The 27,867-nt window shown below is 33.7% G+C and overlaps 3 protein-coding genes across 8 annotated transcripts in view; 1 reads left to right on the plus strand and 2 right to left on the minus strand.

Moving 5' to 3' along the window:
* Positions 1 to 2,631: 2,631 nt before the first annotated feature.
* On the minus strand, positions 2,632 to 10,982 carry LOC113400664 (uncharacterized). 3 transcript variants are annotated; one of them, XM_026640309.2, is made up of 8 exons: positions 10,284 to 10,982; positions 9,696 to 10,006; positions 7,990 to 8,838; positions 5,269 to 5,631; positions 4,749 to 4,856; positions 4,090 to 4,170; positions 3,529 to 3,738; positions 2,632 to 3,292 (listed from the first exon to the last, which is right to left on the minus strand). In XM_026640309.2, the coding sequence occupies exons 1-8, from the start codon at positions 10,555 to 10,557 to the stop codon at positions 3,251 to 3,253; spliced, it is 2,238 nt and encodes a 745-aa protein (XP_026496094.2). In that variant the 5' UTR covers positions 10,558 to 10,982; the 3' UTR covers positions 2,632 to 3,250. The 3 variants fall into 3 exon arrangements, with proteins under 3 accessions (XP_026496094.2, XP_026496093.2, XP_026496095.2); XM_026640308.2 differs by having other exon boundaries at positions 2,637 to 3,292; positions 9,696 to 10,012; positions 10,284 to 10,980; XM_026640310.2 differs by lacking the exon at positions 4,749 to 4,856 and having other exon boundaries at positions 2,639 to 3,292; positions 9,696 to 10,012; positions 10,284 to 10,980.
* A 1,111-nt stretch (positions 10,983 to 12,093) lies between these two features.
* LOC113400662 (cyclin-dependent kinase 12) lies at positions 12,094 to 25,462 on the plus strand. 3 transcript variants are annotated; one of them, XM_026640307.2, is made up of 18 exons: positions 12,095 to 12,387; positions 12,722 to 12,860; positions 13,128 to 13,536; positions 14,410 to 14,582; positions 16,465 to 16,591; positions 17,114 to 17,224; positions 17,707 to 17,830; positions 18,178 to 18,309; positions 18,416 to 18,622; positions 18,714 to 18,875; positions 19,226 to 19,343; positions 20,265 to 20,380; positions 20,664 to 20,783; positions 21,241 to 21,468; positions 21,733 to 21,929; positions 22,270 to 22,474; positions 22,672 to 22,940; positions 23,105 to 25,462. In XM_026640307.2, the coding sequence occupies exons 2-18, from the start codon at positions 12,770 to 12,772 to the stop codon at positions 23,343 to 23,345; spliced, it is 3,030 nt and encodes a 1,009-aa protein (XP_026496092.2). In that variant the 5' UTR covers positions 12,095 to 12,387; positions 12,722 to 12,769; the 3' UTR covers positions 23,346 to 25,462. The 3 variants fall into 3 exon arrangements, with proteins under 3 accessions (XP_026496091.2, XP_026496092.2, XP_026496089.2); XM_026640306.2 differs by having other exon boundaries at positions 12,094 to 12,387; positions 12,722 to 13,536; positions 14,413 to 14,582; XM_026640304.2 differs by having other exon boundaries at positions 12,722 to 13,536.
* A 950-nt stretch (positions 25,463 to 26,412) lies between these two features.
* Positions 26,413 to 27,867, minus strand: part of LOC113400653 (unconventional myosin IC) — a 47,506-nt gene continuing 46,051 nt past the window's right edge. For both annotated transcript variants that reach the window (XM_064216600.1, XM_064216601.1), the window contains exons 17-20: positions 27,330 to 27,548; positions 27,152 to 27,252; positions 26,764 to 26,866; positions 26,413 to 26,609 (exon numbers count right to left, since the gene is read on the minus strand). In XM_064216600.1, the coding sequence (XP_064072670.1) occupies positions 26,595 to 26,609; positions 26,764 to 26,866; positions 27,152 to 27,252; positions 27,330 to 27,548 (438 nt within the window). In that variant the 3' untranslated portion in view covers positions 26,413 to 26,594. The remainder of the gene's footprint in view (positions 26,610 to 26,763; positions 26,867 to 27,151; positions 27,253 to 27,329; positions 27,549 to 27,867) is intronic.

The following is a 27,867-nucleotide window of genomic DNA, read 5'->3' on the forward strand; positions in this document are numbered from 1 at the left end:
ATAGAAAAACATCGAAGACAGTATTTTTTGAAATCGGAATTGCGATTCACTGTAAAAATCTTACTCTCTCGCCAGTACTCCACGAGCTCATTATTTGTACAATAATTATTTTTAATCAGTTCCATATATGATAAAATGTTTTGTTATATCGCTAATTTTTATTATAAAAATCGTTACTTTGACTTGTCATTTGACTTACATTTAAATAGTTTAGAGATAAGTATGAATGTACGCAACGTCTAAACCAAACTAATTTCAGAGAATTGAAAATATAGCCATCTCTTTCTCGTGTATGGGGTTAAAAAAGATAGCTAGTCTTTCAACCCTGTCAAGTTAATTAATATATAACGTACATCATTGAATAAATTAATATTTAATAAGAAAAAAATCGATATTGTACAAAGAGAATAATCTAACTAAACTGTATACACACGTTCAGACACACGGTCCTGAATTACACTGTATATAAAAATCATATTGCTTACATACATAGAAAGGCACAAAATATTTGGTAGGTTAAATAATACATGAAAACTTATACTTATAATATAATAGGCTATTTATGTTAATTATACAATCATTGGAGATACGCGTCCCTTTCATATACAGGTTGGCGAGTTTCGAGTTTCATACGTTCTAGACTTATCTAGAAACTGATAAAAGCTAATATATATCAGGTGTATCAATCGATATCAAGAAAGCTGTATAGTTTTCTTTATTCTTAATCAATATATTCATTAAACTCGCCGACCCTTTGTTATACTATTACATAGTGTTAGAGCACTTGACTACAATATAAGCTGAATGAAGTGGCCCGCGAAAATTCGAGAAAGTGTCGAACTGTTTTCATTCTAATCTAATTCATTTTACCATCATTAAATTACCAGGAAGAATGTTTACATTCCAAATTTCTCCAAAACAAAAATTAATATCAGTTTTGAAATTTTTTAAATATTAAGTCTGTGGTGATTGTTGGAGCATAACACCTTAGGATCATTGCTCTCAGACGTTAACCTTAAAAAAAAAATCTTGAAAACTATAAGCAATCAATAAGAAATTGTTAAGCTTTCAAATTTAAAATTAGAATTCGATTAAAAAAAAAAAAAACAGTTTCCAGCCACTTACTGAAATATCCACAACTACCTCGTATTAATATACAACCGTTTTCCTTCATCAGAATAGACGAACATATAATTCAGAACACTGACTTACAAATTCTCACACTATACTATGTTCTCACTATATCATAAAGGAATGAACCTACTGCCAGAAATAGGAATAATATTTCCAGTTTTATTATGACAAAATAATTAGGCGATTTTTAGCTTGAATCCACTAATAATTCCATTTGAACCATATTTTAGTCAATTCGTATGTTATTGTTGAAAGTTGTGATTATGATTCGACTATTGAATACAACTTTTGTTAAATTAAATGCTCCTGTAGATAAAGTATAACATGGAAATTTTACCAAAATCAAACCAAATACGATTAAAATGGATTCCAATATCAAATGTCTAAAAATACTGAACAAATAATATATATTATAATGTTACTAAACAATTGTGACAAGAATACATTCATAAAAATCATTGATCGATACTGATTGATATCATTCAGAAAAAAATATAAAATAATAAAAGAGGTTTTATTGAATGTCTTAATTTAACTTAAATTGAGACATTTCATTACAATTTTAATTACGAATATTTAAATGTTTAAATTTTTCTTAGTCGTCGAAAACTATTTCTAATATTCGAATCATTTACTTATTACACGTGCACATTTCATCACTACTGGTAGTTACAAATACAAATTGTAATATTACGTAGTACTTTACATTCTATCGCCATTACTAAGAAACGTTATATAGCGGTCACACGATGCTCTATCTTATTCTTTCGTATGTCAAATTACTGGTGACAGAAAGGGAAAGATCGTTGTGTGTTCATACGCTATAGAAAATTTAATAGTACGGTCGTATATCAGTTGTTAGGCGAATGAGTGATCATTTTAAATATTTTTATACTTAGTTTATACGTCCTCGACGTTAAGAAGAAAGCATCCAATAATTAAGTTCGAAACGCAGCTACGAAATCTTTAAACATTATAATTATAAACGTGAAGAAAAACCATCATTTTCGTATAAAAATGTCGTTCAAGGATTATGTACGCACGCACAGGAGCTCATATATTTTTTACTTTCACCGATTAATATTATAATCTAACAAAATCAGAATGTATGAAACTTTTTTTTTAATTAGCGCAATCTTTTTCATTATGCCTTCTACCGAATTTAATTCAGGTCATATAGAATCATCGAAATCTTCGAAAATGTTTTTTAGGGGTACCAAAATAACCGAACGCCGCGAATTCGGGGACCGATTCTGGTCAATTAATGGTCTATTGGTGAGGCGCACCCGAAAGTATTTCTTGCGGAGAGGGCAATCGCCAAAACACCGCTATATCCGAGCGCTTGCTGTGCTTAAGATGGGACTGTTTACCTCAAGGTCAATACTATACATCAAGCAAATCAAAGTCAAAACACTTGATTTCCTTTTGAAGTGTAATATCATACTGTATTTTTAGCGTCGAATCTAAGCCTAATATCGGTTACAATAAGCTTCAATTTTGTTCACATATATACATGTGTGTGTCGCTACATGTTTATGTTTTATCTCTTTCGTACAGATAGCTTCTGCCACCAAACGATAGAGATGGAATAGGGTCATCGTAGCTTGACCCAAGTGATAAACCACGCACGCGTTATATGTGGCAGAGATTGTCGATGCATGTACTGCTGTAGTCCGTGATTACATACATATATTTAAGAAGTGATGTACGCAATTATTGTAAATAAACTTATCTTTGAATTGAACATAAGTCTTAAACACTTACGCTTCTTCAATTGCGGTGGGTTTTGTCCTTTTTTTTGCATTCGCATGTAAATGTAAGGATGTCCGGAGTGTACTTAAAAAACTGCGTACTTAATACTTGAACGCCCACTTTCATAAACGACCAAAACATGGTCTTACGTCGATCATAACGTACTAATACAAAATATATTTTTACAGAAATTAATATTAAGATAGATGGGTACTTCGACAGATTACAAAAACAACCTCACCAATAACGATAAACAATATAGAGATTCACCAAAACCGCTTTAAAATATATCGTAAGGCAATGCAATGCGGCTCGTGTCGCGACTCTGGTAATTTCTTTATAAGAACTTGCTAGTTAGATTATTTCAACCGGAACACATCTCCGAATGTTCGTCCCACGCCGCCACCTGGAAAACAAACCATACGGTTATAGAGTATTTCAACATAGTATTGGTCTAGACTACTATTTTAAAACTTTGGAATACATGACTATCAGATGAAGTTTAAAAAATATATTGCTCATTTTACTGCCTAGTGAAAAAGATTATAGAACCATTCAGGCATAGTCTGTACAATTTATTACAACACTATATCTTCCGATACAGTGCGTCATCGGGCAGCTCGCGATGGGGCGAGAGCGTACCTGGCAGTCGCGCGAGCAGTACCACTGGTTGGCGCAGCCGGCGCACACGAACTGCGCCAGGCGCGCGCGGCAGCCCTGGCACGTGGGCGCGTCGTCCGCGCCCTCGTCGATGACCAGCCGGCCCGAGCCCGAGCCCGAGCCCGACGCGCCCGACGCGCCCGACGCTCCCGACGCGCCCGACTCCTCCGACGCGCCGCTCTCTTCCTCCTCCTGTAAGACGGGTCCAGTTATGTCAATTCTTATTTCTCAGGATTCAGCCTTATTATTGAAGTTCCTTTTACCCAGTCGATCAATAAATGTTTAAAATAAAGGCTATCTGTGCTATGAATTTCAAATTATTTTTTGGGAACTTATTTGCCAACAAAAATATGCAATAATAGAATAAAAATATTGAAAACATAGGCATGTAGAAAAGTACCACAATACCAGCCTTAATCGGGGCGCGTACTACCTAAACATCAAAAGTGTTCGAGTTAGTGACTAGTCATATATAAACTCACGTTGCAGTCGTCTATCGAGGAAAGATCTCTACGTGGTACATAGAAAACAAAACGTAGTTACCAGCTGCACCACTTCCGTTTTCTCCGCGGCGGGTTCCGGCTGCGCGGGCTGCACCGGGGTGATGGTGATCTCGCCACAGTTCTGCGCACACGCATATAATGATATTTGACATCCTTTCATTTACTTACAATTAAATGTTATTGTGTACACTTGTGACGACTATTAGGTCATTTGACGTCAATGTGTAGTATACACATTCCAATATTTATTTGACGTTATAAATAATCATAAATTTATATTATAGATATAACCGGATACTTTATCCAGTTATATCATAAATAAAAAAAATATATATATTAGTAACAAATATCGCAATTGAATATTTATTTGGAAGAATTATATATTATGCTACCACGATAATTTGCTTATATTGTATTTTATATTAATCTAATTCGTGCCAAACCAAAGTTATATTATCATCTACAATCCCTTGGTATGCATATTAAATAATATAAATTGCAAATGTAAAGAATATGAAAATGAAGTGGCATTAGAACTAATGAGTATTGCCATTCTCAAAAAAAATAAATATATAAAAACGCGCAGTGTTTCAGCCGCCACACTAGGGCGAATTTAAAAAACTTAAATCTAAATTTTGAATTTGGAACAAAGGCCAATCAGGACACCAATTGATTGTAATCTCGTACATGAGGTGGTACCTTGGCCTGACCGAAAGTTGGCAACGGCGGAGCGCTCTGTTTCCGTTCCGGCGACGTAAGCAGTTTAGCCAACGTCGGCGAGTAACTCTGAGAGGCGGGGGGCGCCTGCTGGAAGGTTGGCAACACCCATTCAAGCTAATTGAAATTTTAAAATGCGATGCGATGCGATACAAAGCCCATGGGGAAGGACTGTGGAGTATAAAACTATTTCGATCATTTTCTATTTCGCTATAAAAAAAAACCTACCAAATATTCATTTCGTAGCTATGAAAACAGTTACATATAAAAAAATATTAGTACTATAAATTAAATACCTACTACTAAACGAAGTCTTTTAACTAGCCCATCCCCATTACAAGCCAAATGCTTTTAAAATGGCAATACTTTGAGTGCATATAATTTAAGGGCAATTTGTTGCGATATGACTCGAACTTGACAAGCTATGAAGTTGATGACGTAATCCAAATAAAAATGTTGCCATAAGCAATGGAGTATCATTTTGTTATATATGTAAGAATACCTTAGTCAAAATCCCATGTAGTAAGGAGTTCTGCTGTGATTGTGCCGTTTCCTGACTGGTCGTAACTGGTAGCAGTGAGATTTCTGGATATGGAGGTGGTGGTGGCAGTCTTGGACTCGAGGCCGCCATCCGCTCCGCTTGCTTGGCCATCATATGGGCTTCTTCGTTTCTCTCTTGTCGCCTCCTACTCTCTGGTCTGATATGATGTTCTGGTCGGTTGGTCATGGTTTCGACGGGCCTGGTGGGCATTAGATTGTTTTGTTGCATGTTCGCTAACTGCACGAGCACATCTTTGAATGATAAACCGTTTGGAAGACTTCCTGCTTGGATTTGTTGCAGCCGTTCCAGCATTGCTTTTTGGTTCTGAAATATAATAAATTCATATTAAAAATAGATATTGGAAAAGAGTATATACGTTCCGAACCGGTGGTAGCTTTAAATCTAATTTATTATTGTAAAATGTCTGAGGTAAATTCCTACTTGAAGAATTTTAATTTGTTGTATTATTTTATATTTGTTACCGCAAACTCCATTAGTTATACAACGATTTAGAAATTTATTTTTGTCTGAGAGGACATACTTTTCGTTTGGTTCCATTTAAATTTGAAGAAAAAAAATTAAGTTGTTTTTTTTATTATTTATATTATTATCCTAACTGAATTACGCCCGCGGAAGTCATACTCAATAAAAAAACCAACTACGCAGAAGATATAGCATATGTGCACAATGACAGGACGGCTACCTGTCGCGAAACAAGCCACAAGAATTGAATTTTTCTTAGTGACATACTCTGTAATTAACATGGTAGAAAAGAGTAACTACTGAGTTTCTTGCCGGTTCTTCTCGGTAGAATCTACTTTCCATCCGATGGTAGCTTTGCATATAATACGACACAGTAACATGACGCTTAATTAGTGGTTGCATGAGCCTACTTGAATATAGAATATTTTGATTTTGGCAGTAAGCAGTTTAGGCGTAGGACGAGGATTTACGTGCATGCCGAGGCATTTACTTGCTAGTAGGGTTTTTTGCAAGTCCGTCTGGGTAGGTATCACCCACTCATCAAATATTGTACTAGCATAGGCAACAAAACATATTAGTTAACAAGGTTGATGACACATTGGCGATGATCCCTTAAATTTGCTGATTTGATTGAATTTATATGATATGATACTTATTTTAAATTTCTTAGTGTCAATGTCTGTGAGCGGTATTGAACAGTTACCACCAGGTGATCCATTTCTGATTGCAACCACATGATATAAACATTAACCCAATAACAGTTAAGTGTTGTATAAAAAACATACATATTATATATATCAACAACGTGATTGAATGCGGCCTCGGGAACACATCTAATTGAATTGACATGCGTCCACCATTCAGAAAGGGGTCAAGGCAGGGAGTATTATAATTTCGACCGACACTATTGCACAATAGTTCGATAGTCAATTACTCCACAAATTTAGAACGTTACAATTTAATTGAAACGAGAACATGAAAACCACGCCTGTCACGTGAAGTTGCAATGCGCTTATTCAATAATATTATATAGTTAAACCTTTCCCGAAACGTGCTGCACCTTCTGGTATGAGTTTCATGTCTATTGGTTTAGTAGTTATTTTACAATGTAAGAGAAACTTGTAAAATTACTGTATTTTTTAAGAAACTTTTCTGATTGACATGATGAGTTCAATTTCAAGGTCAAAGTTTCAGAGTGACGCACTTGCTTTAATTCGTTTAATATTTATTTTATTTCGTTATAAGTGTGCGTATAAAAATAATGTTTATGTTTTGAATTGTATGGTAACGCACAATTCAGAGTAACAACTTAATGTCTATTGTAATTTAAATAAAAACTAACCAGTTTTTTTTTATGAGTAATGTAACTCACGATGTTATGAAAAAAGGTTTTATATCTGTAAATTATTGTTCAGATTAATTTTAAATTTGTGTTTTTAAACTATTAAATTTCATTGTTTCTTTGTTTTTTATTACGATAATCTGTTTCTGGGAATTTTAATAATTGTTTTATCCTTAACATCTTTTCATAAACAATAAAATCTTTGTGTTTATTTCGTGATGGTAAGTTTATTAAACTGGCAACCATATTTTTTTATGTATATTGAACGACTCAGTCTGGTAATCTTAGCTTCAGATCCACGAAGTTTTGGATTCGACCACTAGTTAGAATTTTCACTAGCAGCCCCAAGTTTAAAAGTGCAAGTAGTTATACTCTTCGGATTCGGGCTCAGTACGGATCCAGCACCAGGTCTTTTTCCGGTGGTGTCTAATTGACGTTCATCCGGATTATGAGATTGAAAAAAAAATAAAGTGCCCCTGCTTTTAGCACACACTTAGGCACTAGAATATATATCCTATGTACAGGTTGCAAGGGCCGCCAAAACACAAGGGCGCCGCCCTAAAAATCTTGTTGTATAGTTGATTCATATCTATAATGCTATATTTATTTATTAGAACTATTACATATTTCTGACTATTCCTATACAAATCACCGTGACCAGAATTGATCAGGAACTTATGCATTTATTGACCATTGAGTTGAAAAAATTGTTTAGTGACCTTTAAGCACAATATGTAATTAAATTATGTCAATTTTAAATACAAATAAAAAATCTTTAAGCATGTTTATCATATGAATATTACGAATTTTCATACGAATAAATATATTTTTCTAACAAAAAATTAATATTTACTTACCATATCTAAATTGTTGAATAACATGTTGAGGTTACTTAAATTATTCATATTGTCAACTTTAGGTGCAATCGGCCTCGGAGTGTTCATCATATTGGGATTTACTATAGACTTCATTCTTCTCCCTCTCCGAGGAGTTATTTCAGGGTTTCTTTGTCTATAATCAGCTATTATAGATTTGACATCTTTCGTTGGTCCTTGACGACCCATTGGCATACCAAACGCCGGCAGTTGCCCATTCATGTCTCTGGGAAATCCTGGCATTGGTCCTGGCATCATCATCGCCTGTGGGAATACAGGCTTTGGCATTGATTGCATGTGAGCTGCTTTATCGTATGGTGGCGGTAATCCTGACATAGGATTAAAGTGTGAGGTAACAGGTAAGACTGGTGGCTGGATGATAGTGTTGATCATAGCTGACCCCGGCTGCTTGATTGCTAATCCAGATATCTCATCACTCTTGTCAATAGCCAAGTTCTTAGCTTGGTTTAGATAATCGAAAGGATCAGTTCTCTCAGCACCATTCACATCAGCACTCTTCTCGAACGAGAGAACTTGTTTTCGCCTAAGAAGCCTTAGTAATATTTCTTCTTTGACTTTTTTCAAATGTAATATGTTGTTCCATTCATGTTCCTTTTTCTGGGCCAGTTCTCGTAATGTCTGTATTTCAGATAGTAATTGTTCTGTGTGCCTCTGTATTTCATCTATGTTGTTCTTTGTGGCGGTGTGTATGTAATCATTTATCATTATGTCATGTTGCGGAAATGTTTTTTCTACTTCAGCACAAAGTTTTTTCAAAGGAGATTCAGTGTCTACATCTTCACTGGCTCGTCTTTTGTGTGATTGTTCCTCCTGATATGAAAAGGAAAGACATTTTTTTAGTAATTGAACACAAACATAGATATTTTTTAACAATTTTGTTCTCCCCTTCAGTGCAATAATACTAGCATTCAAAATTTTATATTCCATAATTGCTTTGCAACAAAATGTGACATAAACATAAATTTAATAATTTAAAATTAACATACCACTTTCAATTGACATACTTAAATGAATAACATTATAAAGTTACTAAAATTTTATGCAGGAATTTTGGTATGTGCATTTTAAACATTTTTAATTGCATCATTGAATAATCCTTCAATAATACTTAGTCACAGCCTGCAAATGTCTCATAGTTTGACGAAGACCCCCTTCTTCAAGAGAAAGTATGGAACTAATTCAACATTTATGTATTGTATCTCATGTAACAGAGTTTTATTGCAATTACAGAAAAACATTGCTTATAATCGGTGCTGAACACAGATGAATTATAAATACAAATTAAGCACTTGAAAATTCCATGATGCTTGCCTGGGTTTGAACCTACGAGGGATGAATATATTCTAACCCAGTGGTTAGAAAGTGGTAACAAACAGTAGCAGGAATATATAATTGACTAAAATTATTAAAACATAAGAGTGGAGTCCAATATTTCTGTGATATCAATATGTAATACAAATTATAAAAAAAAAAGAAATTTGGAAAATTTGTACAAATTATAAAGCCTAAAAATTCCTTGATAGGCTGACTATAAGATGACTATTGCAAACTATTTCTTGACAGAAGAGCTATCTTCAATTCCTATTCTAATATTTCTGATTAGATTTGTAACTCCAATTAAATGAACACTACCTAACTAATATTATATATACCAGTGAGCCATATACCTTTGTTATATCACCATTAACAGCCTGTATATTGGGCTTAGGTTCTGTTTCAAGTTTCTCAACCAGCTGAACATCTGTCATCTCCACATCAGTAGTATTCTCAACTTCTATCACTTCCTTAAGACTGTCCCTCACTGTGACGGGTACAGGTTCAGGCTCTTTATTTTCCAAAGCTACACTTACAGGATGGTCCAGTCCTTCATTACAGTCTCCAACATTGCCTTCCTGCTTGGGTGCGTCAATGTTTACCTCAATTGGTTCTGCATTCTCTTCTGGTACGGCTTCTATCACACTTTCCTCCTTAATGTTCTCTGAAACTAATGTACTGATTAGAAGATATAAAAATTATAGTCTGTATATTTTTTTATTCCATGAAATTTTAATATGTTTTAATAGAACCATAGGTTTTTTGTTATTAATCCATAAATAGTTGCATGCAAATTTGAATGAGATTCTACTTTTCTATTGAATACATTAATATTATACATAACCAAATTTTTAGAAACTATTCAAAAATTATTAATAAAGAAAAAAAAATTGTCGAAGTTATAACATTACGTTTATAAATTCAAATATTTATAAGTTTACCTTTAACTGTCTCAGACACTTGTAATTTATTACTATCGTTAATCTGTGGCTCACTTATTGGCTCTTCTTTGGCATTATCATCACAGCTCTCCTGAATTTCGTCTCTCACTGATTTATCATCAGAAACCACAATCGGATTCTTTACAGCAACATCATCATCAATCGACAAGGGATCGACTTCATTTTCGTTTCCTAACTCCGGCGCAGGGGACACTTCGGCTCCCAGCAACCGGTCTTTCGGAGATTCCACTATTTTAATGCCTATATCGTTCATGTTTATTTACATGCTTTCGATGCACAAGACACAATGTCAGCACGCCGCACTTAGGTTCAATGACTTTAAAATAGTCCACATAACCATTATTACACTTCAAATCACACCGCTTTTAGCACGACCTCGATGCTTACTTATTAAGGCAATATCAGAACAACGCACAAAGTGAACAATTAAAATATTTGAAATTTATTTCCCATATTGGGAGACTTCACTATGCAACAGCATTTGAAGCCATGAAACTATGCGTCAAAATAACCGATATAGTAAAAGTGTAGAAATTATATTTATTGCAATGTTAACTGCACGGTCCATGAAACATTGATTTAAAATATGGCGTGGTTTTGTTTCTAGCTTTTATTAAATATATATTAAAAAAATAATCCCTTCTCGCGAAGGACGCAACACGCAATCACAGATAAAAAATATTTTTCCCGAGTATACTACTATAGCCATCGTTACAGTTTGCAGATTTTTTATGAATACTATTTTAAATTTATTTAATATAATTTTTGTTTAAGCAATTAATTTTTATTACACTTTACAAATAAATCAGCTGCTATGTTTATAAATTAATAAATTGTAACAAATCATAAGACAGCAATAACGTACAATTTCCGGCGGATATCGATGTAATATTTTATATATTATATTAAATTGTGATTAAATTACAGATTTTTAATCGATGGTTAATTTATTATAATAAATTTGTCATTATGGTAGTTTTGCGTAAAATATTTGATATTGACGATTTGCGTCAATATTATTTGTTTCTTATAATATCTTATATCAAAGGTGATTTAAAATAATCCCTATGATAATTCATAAATGATTGTAATGCGATTTACTTTAAGGTAACACGAACCATTAAATACACTTATAATTTTATACACTTATAAGCTACTTAAATACATTTTAATTTATATAGTTTTGAAAAAAACCTTGGCTATAATTTTCAAATAAAGCGCCATTGTAATGGAATGTCATTAAATATGACGATGATATGCTTAGTGATGTACATAAACGCCATATGGGTTAAATTTCAATATTGGATAATATTGATATTTAATTAATTTCTCATGTTGTAAAGTACTCTAAATAAAAGTGGTAACATAAATAAAATTTAACTGTTTTCTCAAGTATTTAAAAAATATATATCAATGTAATAAATTAATAAATTTTCGTATATCTCGTAAATTACATTCATATATATGTATATATTTTAATTTAAATTTATTGTGGCCTATTTAAGTTCATTTATTAAATTTAAAATAAATCTTATTATTATAATAAGATTTCTTTAAATATAAGCTTCAAGTTAGTGTATTCGAGACGAGTACATAAGTCACTGCAGTTTAACGTATAACCTATTTTTAATTTAATTCGAATATTACAATATTTGGAAATAGATATTATAAAATAAAATATAATAATTAGATTCAAGCCAATTTTCGTCGCAATATCGATATAATATATTTTGTTCTATTTAAATTAACACGTCTTTTAACATATTTTCAACTAACAACACTACGTAGTACGTACATGATGAAATAAAATGAAATGAAAAAGCAAATGGCTGACTAGAAATCGACGTTCTTGAATTTGCACTAAAAAGAATCCGATGTAATTACATGAATTATGCGCAATTTATGATCATGATTAGGCGAAATAAAGCTACTAAAGCAATAAATAACTAGAATAACTTAATATTGGCTACGAAAAGCCTGTCTAAACTATAGAAATATATCAATTCCTATCTCTAACCCAAATTAGTAATTTGCAAAAATAAGAATCGTGCCTGCGACGGACCCACGTCCGTTTTTTGTTGAGGTAAGTTCCTTTTGTTTATTTTATTAAGTCTTTTAGATGCTAGGGTTTATTATTTTGTAATTCGTCAATGGAATAATTAACCTTATTCAATTTATTTAAATAAAAGTGTATAGATATAATTATAGTTAAGAAATATTTTGGACTTATAGATAATAATTAATTTAGTTTACTGAACGTGTTAATGCATTTTCAAGTTGTTTCCAACATTATACAACTAATGAACTCTCGTGACCTTTAAATTTTTTTGAAGAGAGGATATCCATAAAGATCGTTGCGATATTTTGCTAATATTATCATAGCATGTTTATATATGATATTCCTGATCTTTTTATAGTTGATGTGATGTGAAGAAGCAACTGGGCGGGGACCGCCCTGATCAAGAATGGAGCGGAGTTACGATAAAAGACACAGCAAGCACCACAAAGAGAAGCACAAGAAACGTTCTCACAAGAAATACAAGTCTCACTCCGGTGGTACACATGATCAGTCTTACGCTACTATTAATTCAGTCAAACCCCTGGTGGAGTATTCCGATGTCAGTTCGGAAGATCTGTCGGCCCCGGAGGCCGGCGAGATCGAAAGCGAAGCGAGCTCTATAGGCAGGCACATCGCTGACGATCTCGATAGAACTAGAAAGTCCCATTCTATACGCACTTTTCTTGACAACAAGATATCTGTGACCACAACGAGCCGTCGGGCTGCCGAGGAATACGCATTCAATCGTGATTCTTCTTCAGCAGCACGGAAGAGACGTGGGGTCGAATATGAGGAGCCGGTGCCGGAGTTCGACGATCTATCGCGATACAAAAAGAAAAAAGAAAAGCGTAAGAAAGACAAAAAGAAGCGCAAGAAGAAGTCTAAACACCGCTCTCGATCTGCGAGTTTGGAGAGCGTGTCTCCTGATGATAATGTGCCAGCAGGCACGCCCATGCGACCGGTGACACCGCAGCGTTACACCCAAGTGCCTATTAGTGAATGGGAGAAGGCATCATCTCCACTGAGGAATGGCTCCTGCTCTCCCGTCTCGCCTACGACACCGCCTCTGAGGCGCGACAGACACATTGGGTCACCACTTCATAGGTCCGTTCACAGAGAGCCGTCTTTACACAATGTTATTCCATTGTCACCACATCGATCACCAATAATCAGGTAATTATGATATTACTTACAGAATGTTAATGTAATATCTTATATCATTTAAAAAAATACATAATTAACATTAATATAAAGACCATTTTGTAATTTAATGATTTGAAACGAATCAAACAATTGCCTTAGTTATATCAATTGTTGGATTTGATTCAGTCATGATGTGCTAGAAAATCCTTATCCAGACCATTAATTTGATGTGTAAATTGATTTAACATTGTTTCCATGCCATCAGTATCGATTTGTGGTGAGTGAGTGTTCAGTATTGCTTTTATCATTTTTATTATTGTATCATCATTTTGCTACAAGTTATTTTAGTATTGTAAAGTTGTTTTGTGATCTTCGGTAAATATGAATGATGTAGGAGACCGTTCCATCAATGGAATATACAAATATCTCAAAGGTACCAAAATAATAGGTTACTATTAGTATTTAATATTCTCATTGTAATTCAATTAATTAGTCTTAACTATCTGACATTGTTTTCATTTTTAATCTCATTCTTCATCTAATAGCTTAACAAGCTTTTAAAGAGATAGAACACTATAGAATCTTGCTAATTTAAGAATACCAATGTTTGTTTCTTTATCAATATTTGTATTGTTCAATCACAACTGAACAAGTTAATCATGATGTTCGCATTAAAAAATAAATAAATAATGAAGCCTAGTAGAGCAGTCTCTACCAATGGGTTACTAGTAAATATTTATAATAAAAATAGTTTGAAAATTATTATAATCTATTCTGTTTGTCTTAGAATGTAGCTAAATACACATTAGTTTTGTTGCAACCAAAATAATTTTGTTGTGATATATGTAATAGATAAAATATGAAAAGATTTTGTTTAATGTTTCTTCTTTTTTGTTACTAAAGCAGGAGAAGACAAAAGTCTACTACTCCTCACACTCCACTAGTACCTCCATACCATGAGACGGTGACAATAGACTCGGACAATGACGACTATAACCACGGAAGAAGGGATTACTGGCATGAACCACACCGTCCAGTCCATCATGTGATGTCTAATGACATTATGGTCATACCAGGTATAAAATAATTCTTATTTAAATTATATCTATGTTTTAGAATTATTGATACGGAGTTTGTTATGTCGAAGACGGTTGACTAAGGGTGATCCATTATATGGGTACTTTAGAAGCAAATGTCGGTTTAATAATAACAGTCTCTACGTGTTTACGCATGTGCATACATTAATACTTCAGTACTATTTATCTTTATTTGAAATTTTGTTGATTCGATTTTCAAAAGACTTTTGTATTGATCAACAAATGTTTGTCTAAACTAATACACTCATGTTCTCGTACACACTGGTGCACAATATTTTTCAACGTGCGTCGATTTCTAAGTCTCATTTAAGAATGCACCTGTCATCGAAAACGGCTCAGCTATCATTATATTTATATTAGAAATATAGTTCGATCGACATTTACTTTAGCTAACAATGTTTAGTTAGTTAGTTTAGTTTTTATCACTATCTTGGTTAATCAAACGGCATAAAACTAGTTACTGTAATATTTGTTGATTGGTCATTGTTTTTTTTTTTTATTTATATCTTTATCTTGAATACAATTATGTCTTAAAGATTCGGTATGAGTGCGTTGTGCCCGCTCAGGTCATATGTGGTAGGAAACACAGAAATTGTCAAGTGATCCACTCCTTAGCAGTTCGTATCAGGAACGTCTATAACAATCAGAAACGCTTCATCCGGACAGACTTGAATTCCACATTATAGCGCCAGTTTCTTGCGGTTTCTTGCTGGTTTTTTTTTATTTAAAATAGGGTGGGTACACTGGCAAACGGTCCACCTGACTGTAAGTGGTCACCACCGTCCATAGAAATTGACGCAAGAAATATGAATCATCCTTTATATCGGTAATGTGCTATCAACCTAGGGAACTAAGATGTTTCTAGTGCCTTTACCTAACACCTGTCGTACCTCGGCTCAGGGGGTCGTCCTATGGACCATTTGGAGATTGTGGATAGCATTTCTGCACTTCTCATTTGGTTTAGTCGACACGTCTATGTTAGTGACGTCACTGGCCGGGATCTCGTTTCCGTAGCGGTAACGGTGTAGGTTAGGTGTGATGTTTATATCAAGAAGGGGGCGCTTAATAGGTTTATCCTATTGTTTTCGTCTAGCAAGACGTGCACAGGGCGCCTGTCTGTCTGTCTGTTAGATGGCATATTCGCTATATTCATGAATAGTACGTTTTTATATCATTATAAATATCTCCTGATCAAAACGAATACTATTTTTGGCTGATAAATTTTATAAAAAATATTTTAGACTTAGAAAGTTTACCCGATTTCTTTTTTATATGATTTTACTTTTATTTGTTACACTTATATCTTAAAACCGTGACTGTGTATTTTTATGTGTTCGTTGTGTGTTTTGTTATAGAATGCCATTGAATTTGGCCCTTGCATTTAAATTTTACTTTTAGGCTAATGTTATTGACGAGAATATACAAAGTTATAAGTATCCTAGAGATCTTTATGTAAACCTTATTTCATATAACATAAACCGTGTTACATTTAATGTATACATTTGAACATGTTCCTTTATGTTGAGTCTTAACTTATTTCTTGTGTTTAAAAGGATTTTTTCGTTGTTTTTCGACACATCAGTTTTCTGATATATACTTATGTATATTTAAACCCTTAATTATGCTATACCAACGAAAATAAGACGAGCGAGGTAGAGCGACTAAGCTCCAAGCACTTGAATGCATTATTTTTATTTGTTTATTGTGTCGGCGATGAACACCTTTATGTGTCGGAAGTAATTAAGAATATCAGTCTACAATATGGTGAAATAAGCTCAAAATTTTTTCCTTAGTCATTTTTAGGGCGTGATTTAATATTTATTGGTATGTTTTTATTGAAAAAAATAATGTGTTTTTGTAGATTCACCAGTGCACGAGCCCCGCGCACGCGACTTCAGTCCGCGCCGACACCGACGTCGAAGTCCGCGTCGACGGCGCAGTCGCGATAGAGATCGACATCGGGACCGAATTACAACTCATCATAATATGTAAGTTTAGTTCTTATATGTGCTAAAGACATTCTACGTAAGGGGGTGTACTATCAAATTTTGGTCATCTAATTACATAAGTAACATTAAATTGTTCAATGGTGACGTGTTATTTAGAAGGGTTAAAAAACGTGAAAATATTAAAGTGAGTAAAACCTATAGTCCAGTGACTAGACTTTCACTTCCACGCAATTGTTCGATCTAATAATTATTTGATCTACGATCTAATAGCTCTGCTATATTGTTAAGCTTTTATCCTCTCGTGGACGCAATAGACTATAGTGATTTCTCTTTATTATGTGTTGTGATTAGAACTCACGATTGTACTACGAAAGAGCCATGCACTGTTCATTACGTCCCATCGGACTACGAGCTTAAGGATATAACACAATAGGACAATATCTCCTGTGCAGGCATTGCTGGTATCGGATACAGACATATTTTGTCGGAGTGAGATAAATTGTGAGTTTTCAGCGAGCTGGAATATATTAGTGATGAATAATGTCGTGTGTATAACGGCAGGTCGCCCAGCCGCAGCGCGATGAAGCGCCGGCGCTCGCGCTCGCGGCGCCGCTCGTCGTCCCCGCCGCGCCACCGGGCGCGACACGCCGACGCCGCGCGCGAGCGACACAGGTACACGACTACACGTGCGAGTTATGTTACCGTATCACTAGTTAAATTTCATTTAGATTGTGATACTGCGTGGTCGAACCATGCAGGCAAATCAATTATGTAAATTAAAACATTAGTAAAAGATACACCAAACTCTCTAGCAATACGTCTGTCGTTATTCTATTATTAGGGAGAAATAACGAGACTCCGCAGACACATAAATGTTCTTAAATTACCTTAGGATTTTTTATAAGAATCGATTAATAAAGTTCTGAGTTAAATTGAAATCTATAGCCATTTTCGCATGATGCATGGATAAACAATACAGATAGATACTTGTGTTAGGGCCTTTTTTATACATAGCCGATAACACTACATTTTTTTTGTTTGAAACAGTAATAAATTCACATCTCGTACTGAATATCCATATTCAGATGGGAAAATTAAAAAAAAAAAAGCGATATGAATATATGTATTGTAAATTGTTACTTGTTATATTACAGGGGTAAACATGAATCACCGAGTCCCCCGTCTACAGTGCTGCAACGGAAAATTGATTTCAAGGAGAAAATTAGTGATACTAGTCTATTTGCGGAGCTCGTCAAAGATAAACATAAACGAGCTAAGGTATGTTACCATTGTCTTCAAGTTTTTCGAAAATGAATGAAAAGTTTTTGTATTTATAATACATATTGTATCTTTGATGAGTAACTTGGTCTTTTTAAACTTCTAGTATATTTTGATATACTGAAAACTCACAAACTCATAAACTTATAAGACTAGTAGTATATAGTAGTTTTACTTTTGTATATGACTTTATATTGTTACTATATACACAAAAAAACTTTTTCGTCGATCAATTTCAAACTATATAGTAGTCATGTAGTTACAAAATCAACATTTTTCTGCCTTATCAGTATCGATACTGTAAGTATACTGGACATATGTATATGGTTTTTTTTTCATTGTATTAGAAGCTACAAGAAATTTTGGAACAGAAAGAAGAGTCTCAAGGCGGCGCCTCCAGCAATGCTTCAATGTCGAATAACCCGGACACATTCACGATTGATGAGTTGTCCAGCAACACTGCCGATAGTTTAATACAGGTCTGTTAATTGCTTTTTTCACTTCTTTTGCATTAACATTAATTATTATTCAGTAATTAAATTAGACAAAAGTTGGACTATTTATTTTAATATTATTTACTTTTAGATTTCCAAAGAAAACGGTGACAACAACAATACCAAAACCGACGTAGTAGACATTCCCATGCCCGTGCCCGTGCCAGAGGCCGTGCCGACGGCCGCGGAGGACGAGTCCGAGCTGCCGCAGGCCACGCCTGCGCCACCGCCACAGCCGCCGGACGTCGGTGACAAGCCTACTGCCAACGGAGAGGTGTCGGAGAGTAGCTGTTCGGAGGTTCGATTTCAACCTCCCATGATTTGAATTTTAATAAATAACTGATAAATCAATTCATGTGTGGTTAAAAATTATTCATTTAAAATTTTAGAAAATTGAAGTTGTACAACAAAAGCCACCAACTCCGCCTATAACGGCGCCGCCTCTTCCAAAAGGCGGCAGTGTCGTGGAGGAAGTCTACCTCAATAATCAACAACCGCCGCCGCCTAAACCGAAGAGCCTCACAAAGCTACCGATGCCGCCCAATACACAGGTAATAATGGTACTAATGTCCCATTTGTATCTGCTATATCGCCTTCGCCTAGCAGAACCTTACAATAAATGTTAGTTTAGGTAAAATTTATACGGCGAGCGTCATCAAGCTCCAAGACACAAGGATAATATTAATTTGCTTATATGGACTGTTTTAGATATATATATATATAAATGCACTCTAATCACGATCGTACGTGCGTGTTAAATGTCAAACAATTTGACAATCACATTTGCAACTATGTCAAAAGAATAAAATTTATTATATTTTACGAAATATTCGTTTGTATAGTACCGGTTGCTATCTAATTGAATGCTTAATGTATATAAATGTAATTTAATTTATTTCAGGTTGAAGATCTCAAAACTCTTGCGAATGACAGTCCTATGAGTACGCCGTCGCCTAGTCCTGTTAAAAAACCAGATAAGCCGAAACGGACAGGAATTATGAATTTGCCAATGCCACCTGGTAAGTGAAGCATTAATCAGTTGTTACTTCCATAATATATATTAGTTATTTGGCAGTTAAAAAATTACCTTAAATTATGGCACAGTAAAAAAAACAATTGCAAATTATATTAACATAATAATGTTAATATTAACAGTTGATTGCTTTGTTGGTCTAGCGGCTTGCTTATGAAACTTTATCCCGAGGTACTGGGTTCCAACCCCCTTGGTGAAAATATAGTTCTTGGGCTATTTTGTCAAAAAATCATGAGGCTCGAAGTTTTAAAGTTGGCAGTGTTAATACTCCCGTGCATCGGATAGCACGTAAAGCCGATGGTCCTGCAGCTGAACTCTCGCCGGTCGTGTAGTGAGGGAAAAGAGAGCGCACGTGTGTGAGTGACTGCGCACACATTTGTTCACTATAATATATCCTGTGTAGATGGTTATTCTCGTTTGGAATGGCAACCGTGACCGATATCGGTAAGGTTATACATTACAATATGAATAGTAAGAAATGTAGATTGTGTTTTAGGATTTGAAACAAATGCACATATGTTATATATTAAGTTAAATATCGCATTTAATGTTAAGTAGTTCCCGATACCAGCTACCAGCGCAGCGTCATTCTATCATAAATTTATAAAAATATCAATGCTCCTGCTTTCTAGCTAATGTTGCATATAATATACAGGTATCTCCTATACCTACCTACCTATAGTCCAACATAAAATGGTTTGCTTGCTTGTCTACGTATGTATGTAGTATAACTTATTTTTTAAACTGTTTGAAAATATCAGGAGACGATTCCGTCAAGTGGCCTATTTGCTTGCCTGCCAATTAAATTGTATATTATATAAAAATAATAAAGAAATCGTTATGTGATTAAATCATTATAATATGTCGTCAAATATGTGTTAGTATTGATATTGTGTTGTGTCGGCAGTGATCCCTGGCTCGGAGGAGCTGTCGGGCGACGAGCTGGACGGCTCCACGCCGCCGCCCGCGCCGCGACCCACGCACTCCTATTCGCACGTCTTCAGCGCCAGGAAGACTGGGAATGTACGTGACCCACCTCGTGTTGTATCTCTGCTAATTAATGTAGAAATTAACCACAAAAGCGTCAAGCTTAAAAATTTAATCTGTTCTCCCACAAAAGTGTAGTTAAGTTTTTTGTTATGCAATAGTATAAAGATGATTTTTTTATAGATTTTTAAGATATCTTTATTTCATGAAGATGTTTTAGTTATTTATATTTGATATATTTACTATTAATTAGACTTAACTTTACAAATAGAATAATTACATGGTTTGTTCAATTGATATATAAAACATTTTATGTCAGGCGGGGTCAAAATTGAAAAGGCCACGTATTCTTAAGAGACGAGGGTCAAAGGTGGTGCCCGTGGCGACGCCGACACATCACGCCAAAGACTGGGGAGAAAAATGCGTCGATGGTTTCCAAGTAAGTTCCAATATTCATTTATATTATATATAGTCTCTAATAACAGTTTTTCTGGTCTTTTGTCTGGAACATAAAAGTTGAATAGTGATAGTTGCTCTATAATTAATGTGTGTTATTTATTTTGTAACTGTTATCTCTAGACACAGGCTAGTATCTCTAAGAAACACTTCAACGCTATTAATTTAATAATTGCTTCTATAAGTTACATAAATATTGTGATGTTTCATATATAATATCATTCATATTGGATGGAGAAAAATTTCAATCAGAATAAGAGAGTCAAAAGGAAAATACACTAGTCATTAAATGCTTTGATCATAGGCACCACTATCAGTATTTTTCAACAGATAAATTGTTTATTCCCCTAACACATTCAAATTAAAATTCAAATACGTCTACCAAATGATCTGTGTTGTAAGATCAAATATCAGAATATTAAATGAGTTAAATGATGCAGGTTATAACACAAATTGGAGAAGGCACATATGGACAGGTGTACAAGGCGCGAGATAAAAACACCGGTCAGCTCGTCGCGCTCAAGAAAGTCCGCTTGGAAAATGAAAAGGAAGGTTTTCCTATCACAGCTGTGCGAGAGATCAAGATCTTGCGCCAACTTAATCATAAAAATATAGTAAATTTAAGAGAAATTGTTACTGATAAACAGGACGCTTTGGACTTTAGAAAGGTAATTAGTATTTTTTAACAAAATTGTAGTATCAATTTGTTTTTAGCAATTTATTATTGGTATATGCGAAAATTTCAGGAAGCATATGTTCTATACAGAGAATATTGTAAAGTAGTTCATTGTTACCAAAAGACAATGAAAGACAAAAAAATAAGTTTTCTTTGGAGTAATTTTTTAAACAATTCGTCTTCATGAATTTGTTCAAAAATCTGTATCATGATAGATTAATCTTAATTTTTAACTAACTGGTTGCTACTATTACAGGATAAAGGTTCATTCTATCTTGTCTTTGAGTACATGGACCATGATCTAATGGGTCTACTGGAATCCAAGATGGTTGATTTTACGGAGTTACATAATGCATCTATCATGAGACAGCTGCTGGATGGACTTGCTTACTGTCACAGGAAGAATTTTCTGCATCGAGACATCAAGTGCAGCAATATATTGATGAACAACAAGTGAGCTTGTACTTATTTTTCATTTGAAAAGTATTTTGTTTTGAAAATGGATAATTTTACTTTAAATTTTAAACATTATTTGTTTAAATTTGTAGCATAAATCATACAAAGAAAATTATATAGTAACGAAATTTAAAGTCAAAATTAAATAGATGTTGTATTTTTTCTAGTTATTTATTTGTTTTGGATTTGAAAAAGTATTATTGCAATGAATTATATAATCTATCACATTTTGTTTTGGAAGCTTTAAAGTGACTACCTCATCTTATCATTAACTGAAGAGTGAGTAAGTTAGAATATTTTTTTATAAAACTGCAAATAATTATTTTAACAATTTCAGGGGTGAAGTAAAACTCGGCGATTTCGGTCTAGCTCGTCTCTGGTCAGCTGAAGACAGGGCGCGGCCTTACACTAACAAAGTAATCACGCTTTGGTATCGACCCCCTGAACTGTTGCTGGGCGAGGAGAGATATGGTCCAGCCGTGGATGTGTGGTCCATGGGTTGTATCCTGGGCGAGCTATTCTTAAAACATCCATTGTTCCAAGTATGTTTAAACAATAGATCGCAACTGCTAAAGCTATAACCTTTGTCATTACACTTAGAAACCTTTCTATTTGAAAATTAAATATAGAGTAAACATTTGTTGTATATTCTATAATGTACATGTTTATTAAATAAATTTAAATTAAAGACTAACTATATTCTTATTAATTTTTAAATAATCCATTTATAATGTTCCAGGCGAATATAGAAATGATGCAATTAGAAATGATATCTCGTGTATGTGGAACGCCGACGCCAGGTGTGTGGCCCAATGTAGTCAAACTGCCACTCTGGCATACACTGCGTCCAAAACGATTCCACAAGCGTTGTGTTAGAGAACAGTTCGCCTTTATGCCTCCTACTGCATTACATCTCTTGGACAGGATGCTAGAGCTGGATCCTGATAAAAGAATAACTGCTGAGGAGGCACTGAAAAGTGCTTGGCTTAAGAATGTTGTACCAGACCAGTAAGTATATTATTCATTTAATTCTTAAAAATAAATAGTCTTTTTTGTCAGTAGTACATAATTTTTTCGGAGCCATTTAACTACTACAACTACAACTACAATCCGTTTTTCCTAAAAAATATGGTATATTTAACTAAACAATTAAAAAAAAAAATTATTAACAGAATGACAGCGCCAGAGCTTCCGACATGGCAAGACTGTCACGAACTCTGGTCGAAGCAGCGTCGTCGACAGCAGAGGGAACAAGAACAACAGTCCAAACCAAAATCATACGGTTTCTCACAAGACGACAAACAACACGATTCATACAACCAGTCAGATAGTAGTAGCTTCAAAAGTGATTACAAAAATGAAAGTTTCAAACCCGCAGAGACTAACCAAGAGACCGTGGGACAAGTTAAATAGTATTTGGAGTATTACTACTACGGTTATTACCGTTAGTATGGTGCTAGTGTTATGGTGTGATATACTGACATTATCACCGGTGAAAACATGTGACAAGGAACCAGATAGCCCGTTTTCAAAGGGATCGCGTTATGACATGATCATGTTCGATATAACGCAGCTTACCCGAATCGCGTACATGTAATAAAGACTGATAATTTCAGACCATGCATTTTTAGACGTTATGTGAGAGTGCGCTTATTTGATAAAACATTGGTTTAAAAAATCAAGTGATTTATATATATATCATTCCTATGAAGTGTGAACCAAAATTGTTTATTATAACCAAAGGATTGAATGGCGCTAGTTACCTACAATACAATATGTGAAAATAAATTGTATAATAGCCGCTTTCTGTATATAGAGATGTAAATATAAGTTTTAGATAAAAGTTGGATTAAGAAAAATTTTGTTATAACTAGCAGAATATCTCCTATTGAATTTTATTTTTTGTTTTAGCAATAAGAGACTCTTCCATGAGCTAAGATTTTTTTAATGCCTGTATGAGATGTATAATTTATTGCCGATTATCAAGTTGTATGTAGAAACAAGCATATGCTAGTACAATTATTTATTATATCGAAAAGGCAATAATATTCATCACAAAGTTAATGTATACATGAATAAAATATTCTGTGATTGTAAATAGTGACTTTTGGAATTGATAGTTCCAAATTTTCATTTTTATTATAGGAATAATAGATATAAACAAACTATAGAATTTGTTCAATTTATTTTACCCTATCCTTATTATTATTATTGAGATCTTTAACGATCCAAGCCTAAATGAAAACATCATTAACATAGTATTGTTAAATTTAATAATATAGTTTGGTTATATTTATTTATCTTATAAAACATTTTTACACTTGTTTTCTATTTAAATCTTCCTTAGTAATATGATTAAGATAATTATCAAAGATTAGAAATTTGTTTGCATTTAACTTGTATGTTAATAACAAAATGCATCAAAAAGTTACAAGGCGTGATAACTCATGTGCCTCAAAAATTATCTTACATTTTGTAAAATTGAATAATAACCTAAAATTGTAATATTACGAAGCAGGCTCCTTGTTGAACCCACTCGCAATAACGAAGTGCCGGGAGATAATTGGTAAATAACAGTGGAATGAAAGTAATAAAATTATTTATTCTTTTACAAGCTTTTATTTAACTTTACCTATTAGAATGTTTGGCTCAAATCTTGAAACCAAATTTTAAGCAAGTTATCAGAGAGATTGAACAGATTTTTGCACAAACTTGATACTGATATTATATTGTCACAAATAGTATAATTAATAATACAATCTGTACAAAATGGCGGCTAAATAAAAGCTTGTAATCATTACTTTAGTGTTGTGTTGTCTATATGGTTTGTAATTTGAAAACGATCGTAATTGTGAGTGTGTTAATAATTAACCCCTAAGATTTAAATAAAAGACCTTATTAACATAGATGAATTGCTTCAAAATATGAAACATTAGTTGAAATTTTTGTTTGACGAAAGTGAGACAATTCAATAAAATTGACAATATAGTCCCTAATATTTTACTTCCACTATGAAAGTTTCCGTATAGAATTATAAAGTTAATTACCGCATGGCTGGAGCCAATTTTATGATATAGCTCTAAAACAATGTTTTGTAAATAATCCGGAGTTTAGGAGACATATTTATATGGAAAAGATTTTTTTAACAAACACATTCGGAGAGAATGGAAATGAGCGCAATAATATGTAAAAAGAAAGATTCGGTGTTTGTTATATAATTTAACTTGTTAACAAATTAATAGATAGGATTAACTAGACATAACAAAGACAAAATTATATTTGTATCGTATTTATATTTGTATATTTGAGCAATATAGAGTAATGATACAACGAATATATTTTTAAACGTAAAGTCACGTGCCAACTTCCATGCCTTATCTGAGTGCGCCGTGAGGATTGAGTTTGTTTTTATCATAAGACTGAGATTAAGTTCTGTCGCCGTAACTCTGGATTGTTGTTATTATAATATATAACAAAATGTAAAGTGTACCTAACTTTTTTAAGAATAAACTACAATGAATTATGGTTTTTATTTGCTTTTTATTACATTGACATACATTTTATTAGGATAAGCGAAGCTTTTTATTTTATTGCTCAAGTGCACGATACAACCGATTTGAAAAATGAATTTTAGAGGAAAGTAAACTAAAAATTCAATTACGAATCCGTTACGTAGTATTACTTTTACAAACAAAATCGTATAATTTTTTTTATGAACTGGTTCAATCCGACATGTATAGTATGCGATTGCTATCCGGAAGAGTGGGGCAATAGTAGATATATTACAAAATAAAACAAAAACTTATTCAAAATATACGTATATTTCATAAAGTGACTACAGAGGAACTGGCTTACAATAAGGCACATTTTACCTGTATAAATCTACCTATGGCCATACTTTAACAATGTCAAACTCTGGTAACCTTCATTGTGTAAAATTTCTCTTTCACAAAAGACAAGCTACTATTCCTATTTACACTTATTTAGGCACCTTCGATTCAGCTTACTCGATAAACTCATAAAAATGTGTCCACAATATTTTTTATTTACATCTGTTAATATTCAAGGTTAAGTAAGATTTTATAGCTATAAAGTCTTGATTTGGTTATTCGTTTCGATTAAGTAATAAGTATTTGTTATGTATACATTTTTTTATAAAATATTAACAGGTTATCGCAGACACATTATACGATAGAAAAAAAAAATTCATTTTATGGCATAAATTACTAAGTACTTTGTACGAAATTATTTAATATACATTTAAAAATTAAGAAGGAAATTTTAATTTTGTAAAAATAAAATATTTTTTAACATTACATAAAACAAAGCAGCAATAACTTAAAAATAACAAAAGTTATAACGAGATACAGCATTAGTGCATGATATAAAAAAATAAAAAATAATCGGTTATTTGTTCCTTAGCAACTGTCAAGCTATTTTTTTTTTAAACAATATGCAAGCGATATATTTTTATTGGTCATACAGAAAGAAACATACGAAACAAGCTATTTTAATAATTAATATAAAATTTAATATGGACAATTCAACTTCAAATTATGAATAAATTAAAATTATAATTATTTTTATATTTAAAATGACTGCAATAAAAAATCAATATGGCGAATAAAAAATGAATAGCGACTTCTTTTTAATACTGGCACTTTATGGAGAGGCAACCTGAAAGAAGCAAAAAATATATACTGCAATATGTATTATGTAGCCATAATATATTTTAATATTATAAAATATAATAACAATATATAAATATTTTAGTATATTGTATGTATTTAAACAATCATTCTTAGTCAATATTTGTTAAGGTGGTAGTTACCACAAGCAAGTTTCCGCTCTTGGCACGCTGGATAGCGGGTTGCGGGCCGTTGGTCACTTCGATGGTTCCTCCTTGTTTGCCATTCACCAAATTATGCGCAATTCTGAAACACGTGTCGTCATATTTAGTTATATTTTTTATTTATATTTATATAAATGGGAGTTAAATTATAGGTAGTTTAATTAATTGCTAAATCAGTTTTTATAAATTAAATAGTTTTTGGCTGTAAAAGAGAATCTGGATCTGTGAAGAATCTCTGATAATTAATCCATATTGAATTAGGATGTTTCTATAAGTAACAGATAATTTCCTTGGCCGGTGGTATGGTAGTAACGGATTATTAGTTTACTTTTGATGTACCGGTGTAATATCGTAAATAAAAACTTACGTCCTCGTGTCTACGATCTCGATCAGCTCGGGTTTCTTGGTGTAGTCGGTGACGATGGTGAGTGCTTCGATAATGTGCGACACGGAGATTATCAGATCACCCTGCACCATAAGAAAATTATTTAATTCGTCGGTGACGGTGTGGCGGTCAACGGCAACGGCCTCGGAGGCGCGCTCACCTTGTCCTTCTTGAGCTCCTGCGGGATCTTGACGAGCACGAGCTCGTCGGTCTCGTTGGTGACGACGACGCGCAGCTTGTCGAGCGGCAGGCGGTGCTTGAGCTTGTAGGTCTTGCGCGCGGCGGCGTCCAGCACGTACAGCGCGGCGTCGGACGCGAGCAGCGCGCGCGCGCGGGGCTTGTAGCCGCGCCGGTCGTACTTCACCGCCTCGCACGAGTACTGCGCCACGCGACACTTATCTAATCTGATGCCTTTGCCTTTGCCTTTGCCTTTGCCTTTGCCTAGCCTACCTCATATCATTGTTCACACTCGAACGATTAAACTCTCAAATTATTTTTTGATTATCTCTTTTGTAGTCATTTTTCAGTGTAGTAGCGCTCAAAGTTAATTGATAAATTATATACAAAAAAAAATGTAATTATGAATCAACTTAATTTTATATCATAAATATGTTTTACAATTGTAGTGCACTACAAAAAATGTTGCGATTATTTAAATTCAGTGAAATAATAGAGAGCGTGAAATGGCAGGTCTGCGA

Source organism: Vanessa tameamea, chromosome 13 (genome assembly GCF_037043105.1).
Source record: "Vanessa tameamea isolate UH-Manoa-2023 chromosome 13, ilVanTame1 primary haplotype, whole genome shotgun sequence".
In the NCBI taxonomy this organism is placed as follows: domain Eukaryota; kingdom Metazoa; phylum Arthropoda; class Insecta; order Lepidoptera; family Nymphalidae; genus Vanessa; species Vanessa tameamea.